An 8686-nucleotide genomic window follows, 5' to 3' on the forward strand; every position below is an offset into this window, starting at 1 on the left:
GTTGTTTCCTGCGTGGAATACTCATGGAACATGTAATAGAGGTCATGGGGGAGGGACTGTCAGTGGCCTCGAATCCGAATAAATGGGGGGCCCATGACTCCTTGGGAGGTAGTGTCTGACATGTCCCCCATCGCACAAGAGGAGACCAAGGTTATGGAGGGCAAGTCCCTTGCCTGGGGTTGTGCTATCAAAGGACCCAGACACTGTTGTCTTGGGGCCCTTCATTGGTGGTCTTGAGGGACTTTGGCCTCTGGAGGCTCTGACTTCTGGGTTTGAGTCCTGACTTGGTGTCTGGAAACTGGGTTCCCTCCTCCACTAGCAGGAGGGATCTGGACCTGGGCTGGGTTCCTGTGGGCCCCGGAGTCCTCTCCAAGCCTCTGCCGCCTCCTGGTGGTCTCCAGCCAACTCGCGCCACTCCAGTTTGGTCCAGCATCTCCCATGCAACCCTTCCTGTCCCCTGGAGCTCTCCCTCTTCGAACGGGGTGCAGGCCGGCCTGCACACCGCCACCTCCTGCTCCCAGACTCTGATAGATCTGTTGCCCGTTGGCATGCACTGCTCCACCCCAGCAAAGAGGGTGCGGGGAGGACATTGTGTTCCTTTTCCTTCCCGTCTTCATTCTTTCAAGCCCGGATGCACTGCACCCTTCTGGACAATCTGATGGGAAAGGAAAAATCCTGGAGGGGATCCCCTTCCCAAAAAGCCATGCAAGTGAATTTAAATATGTGCAAGTTGTTATAGGACACACAAACCCGGTCCTCCCTCCCCAGGGAGGTTCTAGAAGTGGTTACCATCCATGGCCAGTCTTTCTCTTCCTCTACTGTGAAGTGGGAGGCTACAGACAGGCACTGGGGCTGAGGCGCATTCATTGAGCACCTGCTGTGTGCATGCCTGTGTGCCCACTGCTGGGGACTCAGCAGGATCCAGGTGGAACCATATTGCTCACAGGAACTTGACACTGACCAAGCCAGCAGATAAATGCACATAGGTTTCAGAAGCTGATGGTTGAGTGAAGCAAGGTCAGAGATGGAGTGGGCCTGGGGGCCTATGGGGTGGGAACTCTTGGAGGAGGTGAGTGCAGACCTGCAGGCAGAGATGAGCCAAGCTTGGAGAGATGCAGGGGGAACAGCCAGGGCAAAGGCCCTGAGGTACAAACAAGTGGAGTAAGCAGAGTTGAGTGAGGACAGGGAAGGCCACAAGGGACCCTGAGTCTTGGCCAAGGGTGTGGATTTTATTTTGAGGGTACTGGGGGGAGGACATTGGAGAGTTTGGAGCCAGAGGGACCTAATGAGACTTATAGACTCTGAAAAGTCCACTATGTCCATGGCAGTGACTGTGGGGTGAGAAGAAATGGGTGGATTTGGAATGTGATCTGGAATTCCAGGATATGAGAGGGGGCCCAGGGTTTGGAACCATGAAGAATGGGCGGGACCATCTTCTTTAGGGTTGGAGGGGTACAGGGCACAGGCTGGGGAGATGCAGTGGGACCTTCCCTGACTGTGTAGTTCCCACATGGACAGGAGCAGGCAGACCCCGTTGGTGAAGGGGGAGGGGCAGGGAGATACCCCATGGCCCGCAGCTGCAGTCTGAGCACAAGGGGCAGGAATGTCAGTGTGTTTGCTTGGTTGTCTGCTGTCCCCACCCCTGCTTGCTGCCCGGGCACCCCCAGGGCTCCCTGGAGACATGGCAGGGGTCAGGGGTGAGAGGCTGTGAGCTACTCTGGCTCTATCAGGACCTTCTGGGTGTCTGGCTTTGAACTTCTCCCCTGCACTCAGTAAAAGCAAACCATTTCTATTGATGGTGCCGTAGCTTCCTGAGAGAGTCCGCCATTGTTAAGCCCTGAGGATTCCAACTGTGGTTCTAGGGGATCCACGATTCTTAGGTAGTCTCTCCTGGTTTCAGGATCTGGCTCAGGTCTTCTGGGACCCCTGCCCGGCTTGTCTTATCTTGGTGCTTGCCCTTGTTCAATTGTCCTGACTCAGGAGTGGGGGCAGTGCAGGGAGGGGCAACTTGTGATCCCTCACCCATGGCTCCCAGTCCTGCCAGGTGTGGCATTTGGCACCTGGGCAAAACCTGGGACAGGGCCTGGGAGCCCCCAGCCAACCAGAGGGGCCATCAACGATCCTGGAGGCCAGCCCTGCCTCATGGGCCTCACACCGAAGAGCTCGTTACTGCCAGTCTCCAGTTTTGCTGTTGTTCTGCTTGGTTCCCACTCTTGAGCTATCTCTTGAGAGGGCTCTGTTCAGCAGCCCTTATCTCCAGCCAGCGCCCAGACAACCGCTCTGTGCAGGGTTTGGGTGTGGGAGGGTAGGTGGGCAGTGCAGATCCCCAGGTAGGTGGTTACACAGTGGAGGGGTCTGTGGGCAAAGTTACTGACCTTGAGTAGATGGCAGGGCCGGGGGATGACCATTTGTATCAGGGAGCTGGGGCTCACTCCTCTTCAATGCGAAGGTCCCTCAGTAAGGGCCTGATACCATCCTCTAGCTGGTTGGGGCAGAGCCCTCCCACCTGGTTCCCAGGCTGTACATGGATGAAGCCTTGAAGCGCCAGGTGGGATGGAGGTGCACAGTGGGCCTTTGTGGGGCCCAGGCCTTCCACTTTCCTGGCGGTGTATCCTATCTCTAGCTCATCTTTAGTCTTCCCACACCCAGAACCAACCACACCTTACAGGGTAAGAAGCTAAAGCTGAGTGGGTAGTGATTTGCCCTAGGCACAACCATCAGGGCTCAGTGGGTAGTGATTTGCCCTAGGCACAACCATCAGGGCTCACGTTAGGGCCAAGTCACAAGTGACAGAAAACCTCCAGATTACAGCCTAAGCTGTACTGCTGTTTCTCTCTCTCCTCTTATCACAGACACAGGCTGATACTCGAAGTCCTTCAACTTTATTGCTCCAGTGTGGCTTCTTACTGGCCAAAGATGGCTGCCGGAGCACCAGACATTGTGCCTATATTCCAGCCAGATGGGTATTTCCTGGAAATGGCACACATTGCTGTGGCTAGTATCACAGGTACCCCTAAATGAAAAGACGGCTGGGAAATGTTTTTTACTTTGTGGATGGCATCTAGATATGGAGATCCTATTACTGAGGACAAAGTATTTGGGCACAACTAGAGGTATCTGCCTTAAGTCACAAAAGGTCAATGACATGAACAAGGCAAAAAACTCAAAAAATTCTAGCCTGGCCCCAAATTACAGCTTAAAAAACATCAAGTGCCTTGAAGAATTTGCAGCATATATGGGGGAAATATATTTTCAGGTCTTTGCCCCATATATGAAAGCTTTTACAAACAGTAACTTAAAAAGTGACCAGCAGCCCCATGAGGGTAGACAAAGCCATACAAATTCATTTTAGAGAGAAGTGCCTACTTCCTAAGAAGAAAAGACAAATAGAAATCCCTAAAATGTGATTCTTTTTCTGGCCATCAAGGTTTACTAACCAATGGTACTGGCAAGGCTGGCAGAAACAGGCCTTATTATTAAATAATAACAGGCCTTATTATTAAATACTATGGGGGGAGTGAATTGGTATACCTACAGGGTGGGGCAGGGGGGTTGGCAGGGTCAGAAATTAAAAGCTTGGGTCCAGCCACTTGGGGCCCTGTTTACCACCCTTTCTCCACGTGACGTGCAGGTGAGGGACAGTCACTGGCTGTCCTCACACTTTTCCGGGTCCCACACTTATTAAACCCATCCTGGGGCCAAGGAGGAATACATGTGGTCTCCGCCCTCCTCAGACTCCATCTGGGGGGCCAGACATCAAAAATCCACCTGTTGGGGCGCCTGGGTGGCTCAGTGGATTAAGCCGCTGCCTTCGGCTCAGGTCATGATCTCAGTGTCCTGGGATCGAGCCCCGCATCGGGCTCTTTGCTCAGCGGGAGCCTGCTTCCTCTGCTCTCTGCCTGACTCTCCGCCTACTTGTGATCTTTCTCTCTGTCAAATAAATTAATAAAATCTTTAAAAAAAAAAAAAATCCACCTGTTGTCCCCGGAATACATGTGTGGCTTACAAACCTCAATGAGGCCAAACCAGTGATGATGCCTAGACGTCCAGGCAGAAGGCTGGGTACATGCAAAGGCGTTTGAAAGCAGGGCGGGAAACAGCCAGTGCAGGTCTGGGAAGCCTGCTACTCTGTCCCCAGTGGCTGGCTGTGCCCATGCCTCGGGCACCTCTCCAAACACAGGTGGGGTCTGAAGTGAGCCGGTTTTCTGGAAACCACCAGGATTGATCATGCCAACAAGCTATCCCACCTCAAGTGGCAGGGGGAGGCTGTACCCTTGCCTGGGACACTCCAGGCCTGACTGTTCCCCAGACCCTCACCCACACTGCCTTTTTGTGCCCTGGCTTCTTCCAGTTTCGTGGCTCTCTGCAACAGCAGGCAGATCTTGGCTGACCTTTGCCCCCAGCGCCTACAGTTGTGACTCTCCACGTACTGTCCACTGAGTAAATCTGCCGAGTGCCCTAACTTTCTGATGAGGACTCGTTCAGTGTGGGCCAGGACTGCCCAAGGTCACACACCAAGGACAGACACTTCCCAAGAACTGCCCTCCTAGCCATGCCTCAGCCTCCTGATTGAGGGGCTCAGCCAGGGTGGGATTAGCTTCATGCCTGAAATTCCCCAGGGCCTCAAGCGGTTTCCTGGAGACTGATACCAATGGTGAGACCTTGAACTTCTTGGGCAGGATCAGGGTATCCTTCAAGGGGCCAGCACCTAGTGAAGAGAGAAACCACCACAGCACAGCAAGCTCATGGCCCTCTCAAGTGCCCCCTGGTGTCTGCTCGGAGGATCCTGGAACTAAAGACTAGGGCTCTGAGAAGGGAAACCCCGAGGTGGGATGAACCAACCCCATCATCCTGGCTCCTTCCAGGCATCCGACATCTGACTGCCACATCTCACCAAAGACATGAGCTGAGACCTTTAATAAGGTGGGACAGGTTTAGGGGACAAACCTTGGGGCCTGCAAAGCACCCCCCAAAGCTCACAGCAGAAGGCTACCTGCTGGGGCCACAAACTGGGACTTCCGGCTCCAGGACCCTGCTGAGAGCCCCTTGCTGGATGAAACCCTGGGGAGCCAAGTGCGCTGGACAGCGCTTGGAGGTGTGGCTTTTGGCACTCCTGGGACTCCCTTTCTGGAGAAATCAGGTGCCTGGGCCCCACTTCCAGAGAGGAGGACCCCTCCCTAAGCAGAGAACTCATAGCTTGGCTGTGCCCTCTTGAGTTCTGTAGGGCGTACAAAGAAAATAAGTGTCTGAGCACCCTGGTTTTCCCAAGAAGTTTATTCGGGCAGAACTGGAGACACACAGAGGCTTTGCACCTAAAAGAAGGTGTTGGGCCTCTTGGTGGTGAAGCGTGGCTTGTGCTGGCGACGCAGGACCCGGTGGGGCAGTGGGAACTTGATCTTGGAGTCCTGTGATAAGGAGAGATGGGTGAGTGGGGGGTGGAAGCCTCTCAACCTAGTCTTCAGGGGCCACTGAGGTGTGCCAACCCCCCACTGGGCTCCTGCGTCAAACCCAGTGCCTCCCTGCAGCTCCCGAGGCTGGGGGACAGGGGAGTAGCTGGGACAGCTCCACGGTCCAGGGAAGCCCCCCTCTCCCGAGCCTGCCCAGCAGGGCCCTGGGCACTCACGTGGAACTGCTTGACTGCTGGCCGGCGGCACTTGCTGGCTGCAATCTCCTCCACCTTCATGATCTGGATCGAGTGCGCTCGGGCACGGTGTCGGGCACCCATGTCTCGGTCTGCAGGGAAGGAGGCAGGGCGAATGTGCACCCCGGGGTCTGGGCATTCCTCAAACCTCCCATCAAGTGCTGGCCTAGAGGGACCCCAACTTGGGGACTGGGTGGCTGGAGCCTCTGGCCCCAGCAGGCACTAGCGTATCAGGGGTGTAGAACCTCCAAATTCACTTTGAGAGGCACGGCCACAGCCCCCCAAAGGCGACGAGATCCACTTGCTGTTAGCACCTCTGTTTAAACCGCTGCTATGAGAAACAGCAGTTCTTGGGTTGAGGTGCTTGGGTTTGGTCTCTGGCAGGTAACCTGCCCTAGGAGCACCTGGGGCCACCAGCGCCAGATCCCAACAGACAAGGCCAGGGCTAGGGGCTAGACTCTGGGTGGGAATTTTGTCTGCAGAAGTGAAGGACCCTGAAGCTCCCCCTGCTGGCAGGTTCCAGAAGAGGCGCCCGGAGCATCCTCTCCACTCCTGCCCCCAACCACCACCCCTGGACTGCCTGATCCCCTAATCCAAGAAGCCTCTGGCATTCTGGCACTCCTGCCTCAGTCTGGCAAGGAGTGGGCGGGAAGCAGGGTGCAGGCTGACTGAGCTGCAGATCCCTGCAACAGGAGCCCTATGGGAGGACTGGGTGCGGCCCCCGCAGCTCACAGCACTGGGTGACGGCGCCCGCGGTGGTCAGGTCCCGGTACTCCCGGTACATGTTGTGGGTGCCGCTTCTCGAGTCATAGCGCAGCCAGATGCCGAAGTTCTTCACTCGCAAGGGGGATTTCTCGAACACCTAAGTGCCAGAAACACTGGCTGAGACAAGAAGGCCAGCAGCCTTGCTAATCCTCTTCCCCAGGCCTCTCTTGCATCTGTTTCCCAGTCCTTGAATCTCAGAGCACAGGAAAGCAACCTGCTGTCCTAGACAAATCCCCATGGCAACAGTGGAGAGGACATGGCCAGCCAGGCCGGCACACCTCCCCCATGTGGACCACCAGCTCGACTCCTCCCAAACACTACTCTCCCAAGACTACCTGTGCCCGAAAGCAGCTACCACCCTGCAGGTGTCTGATGCAGAGTCCAGCGCCCATCACAGCAAATGTGCTCAGGTGACAGCACCTCTGCCTACTTTCTATAGGAGACTCAGCCAAAGCGCTGGCCTCAGCCGAGGTGTCCGAGCATACCAGCCACACACTTCCCGGGCCTTGGGCTCTCTCATCAGGAAAAGGGTACGGAGTTTATCCATCCCATCCCAAACTAGGGCTTAATTACCACATGCGAACAAGCCAAGATTTATGAAGTCTGGGAATTCTGTGGGTTGAGGAACCCCCATGGGAAGGTGTCAATCCACTCCAGATCCCACCCTGTTCTCAGACACCCCGTACCTGTCCACAGTAGACGATTTCCCCTGAGGACTTCTTCATCTTTTTCAGCTGAGACACAAAGTACCAAAAGCGGGACTTGGCGACGACGTGATTAGGTGCAAAGATTCGCATGCGATACAGCGGCGGAGTGCGACATTTGGGGGTTGGCAGGCAGCGCCCCACCACCTTGTACTCTCGCAGCTGAAACACAAACAGGAGTTGAGGTGGGGCCTGACCCAGAGCCCTGAGGCCAACTGTGAGATTCACCTTGCTTCCTTCCCCAAGCCTGATGAGAACTGAAATCAGGAGAGTGAGAACAGACTGTCCCATCACAGGGCATCCATATGGAATCCCGGTGACTGGGTCATGCCAACTGTCCCAGCCTTCCCAAAACAGGGATTGAGGGCGGGGAGGGTTAAGATGCCTGTGTAGCCTTTGCCTTGGCTCAGGAAAGCTGGGCAGGGCTGTCAATCTGGCTGTCCTTCCCGTTTATATTCCTGTGAAAGCAGCTGAAGCCTGAACCTGCAGGCTCCTTCCTTCACAGCATCTTTGCAGCTCACATCTTCCCAAAGTGCTCTTTCACTCTGGAGCCCAAAGACAGTGGCCAGCCTGGGATCTCACAGCCCACTCCAGGCAGAACCAGGACAAGCATCCAGTCCCCTTTCCAGGCCTGCTGCCATGGGACCTGCAGCTGCTTCAGTATTCCCAGCAGCAGTCCAAAGGGGTCTGGACTTCCCAGGGATCTCCCCGTTTACAAAAATGCAAAGACAAAGATGTAGGCTAAGGCCAAACACTGTGATATATTACAACGAACCCACCTTCGTAAATGACTCGTCAATCATTTTATTAATACAAGAAGAATGGCCCCAAATATCGCCAACTTGTCTCCTACTTCCATGTGTAAATGTGACTAATCAGCCCCGCGGACCACCTACTCAGGGAAGGACCAATGCAGCTGGCCTCCTCCCCAGCGTGGAAACTGAGGCTGGGGAGCCGTACAGGACGCACCCTGTTTCTCCCGAGGGCTCGCTCTTCCATCTCTGAGCCACAGCGCCCTCTGATTTTACTAAGCACTTGCCACGATAAACCTCCCCTTGTCAGCTCGGGTTTAGTTTTCTACTTCTTACTGCCCCGTCAGGGAAGAAGAAATATTAACGTTTCCTCCCACCGTGACCACTTTGCAAATGGGGCAACCGAGACTTGGAAGATCGACCAAGTCCCGTGGCTCGAACTTCCAAGCCACGCAATTTGTCCCTTCCCCTGGAAAGGAGAGCCGACCTCTCCGGCCCCCGAGATTCCCCAGCGGGTCCGCACCATGGCACCAGCCTCCCCACGCGGCACCCGCAATGGCCGCCATGTTGGCTGGGCCTGGGGGTGGCGCGCGGTGGCACCGGACCCAGCCAAGAGCGCTCTCCCGCTACGCGGCCCACGCCACCTGCCAGCGCCCCCGATTCGATCAGCACTGTACTCCCCGGCCCCTGGGCCCGCCGCGCTCGCCTTACTGTGCCCGAGGCCTTCATGGCGCTCTTTCCCCTTTAGCCGTCGCACGAGAAAGGAAGTGGCTTTCCTCGCGCAGCCGCTCACCAAGACTTCGTTGACGGAAGTCCCGCCTCTT

At 55.7% G+C, this 8686-nt stretch overlaps 1 protein-coding gene across 1 annotated transcript; it reads right to left on the bottom strand.

The window, feature by feature from the left end:
• Positions 1–5256: 5256 nt before the first annotated feature.
• RPL18A (ribosomal protein L18a) lies at positions 5257–8686 on the bottom strand. Its single transcript, XM_082711052.1, has 5 exons — positions 8574–8686; positions 7093–7272; positions 6374–6503; positions 5624–5733; positions 5257–5405 (listed from the first exon to the last, which is right to left on the bottom strand). The coding sequence occupies exons 1-5, from the start codon at positions 8589–8591 to the stop codon at positions 5313–5315; spliced, it is 531 nt and encodes a 176-aa protein (XP_082567178.1). The 5' UTR covers positions 8592–8686; the 3' UTR covers positions 5257–5312.

Source organism: Mustela nivalis, assembly GCF_964662115.1.
Source record: "Mustela nivalis genome assembly, chromosome: 1".
Lineage (NCBI taxonomy): Eukaryota > Metazoa > Chordata > Mammalia > Carnivora > Mustelidae > Mustela > Mustela nivalis.

What these genes read in the sequence shown, in the direction of transcription:
- RPL18A (XM_082711052.1), bottom strand. An exon ending in AAATCGTCTACTGTGGACAG is followed by an intron (nt 6,504 to 7,092) that starts GTACGGGGTGTC and finishes TCTGGCACTTAG; the next exon opens with GTGTTCGAGAAATCCCCCTT. An exon ending in GGGCGCCGTCACCCAGTGCT is followed by an intron (nt 5,734 to 6,373) that starts GTGAGCTGCGGG and finishes CCTTCCCTGCAG; the next exon opens with ACCGAGACATGGGTGCCCGA.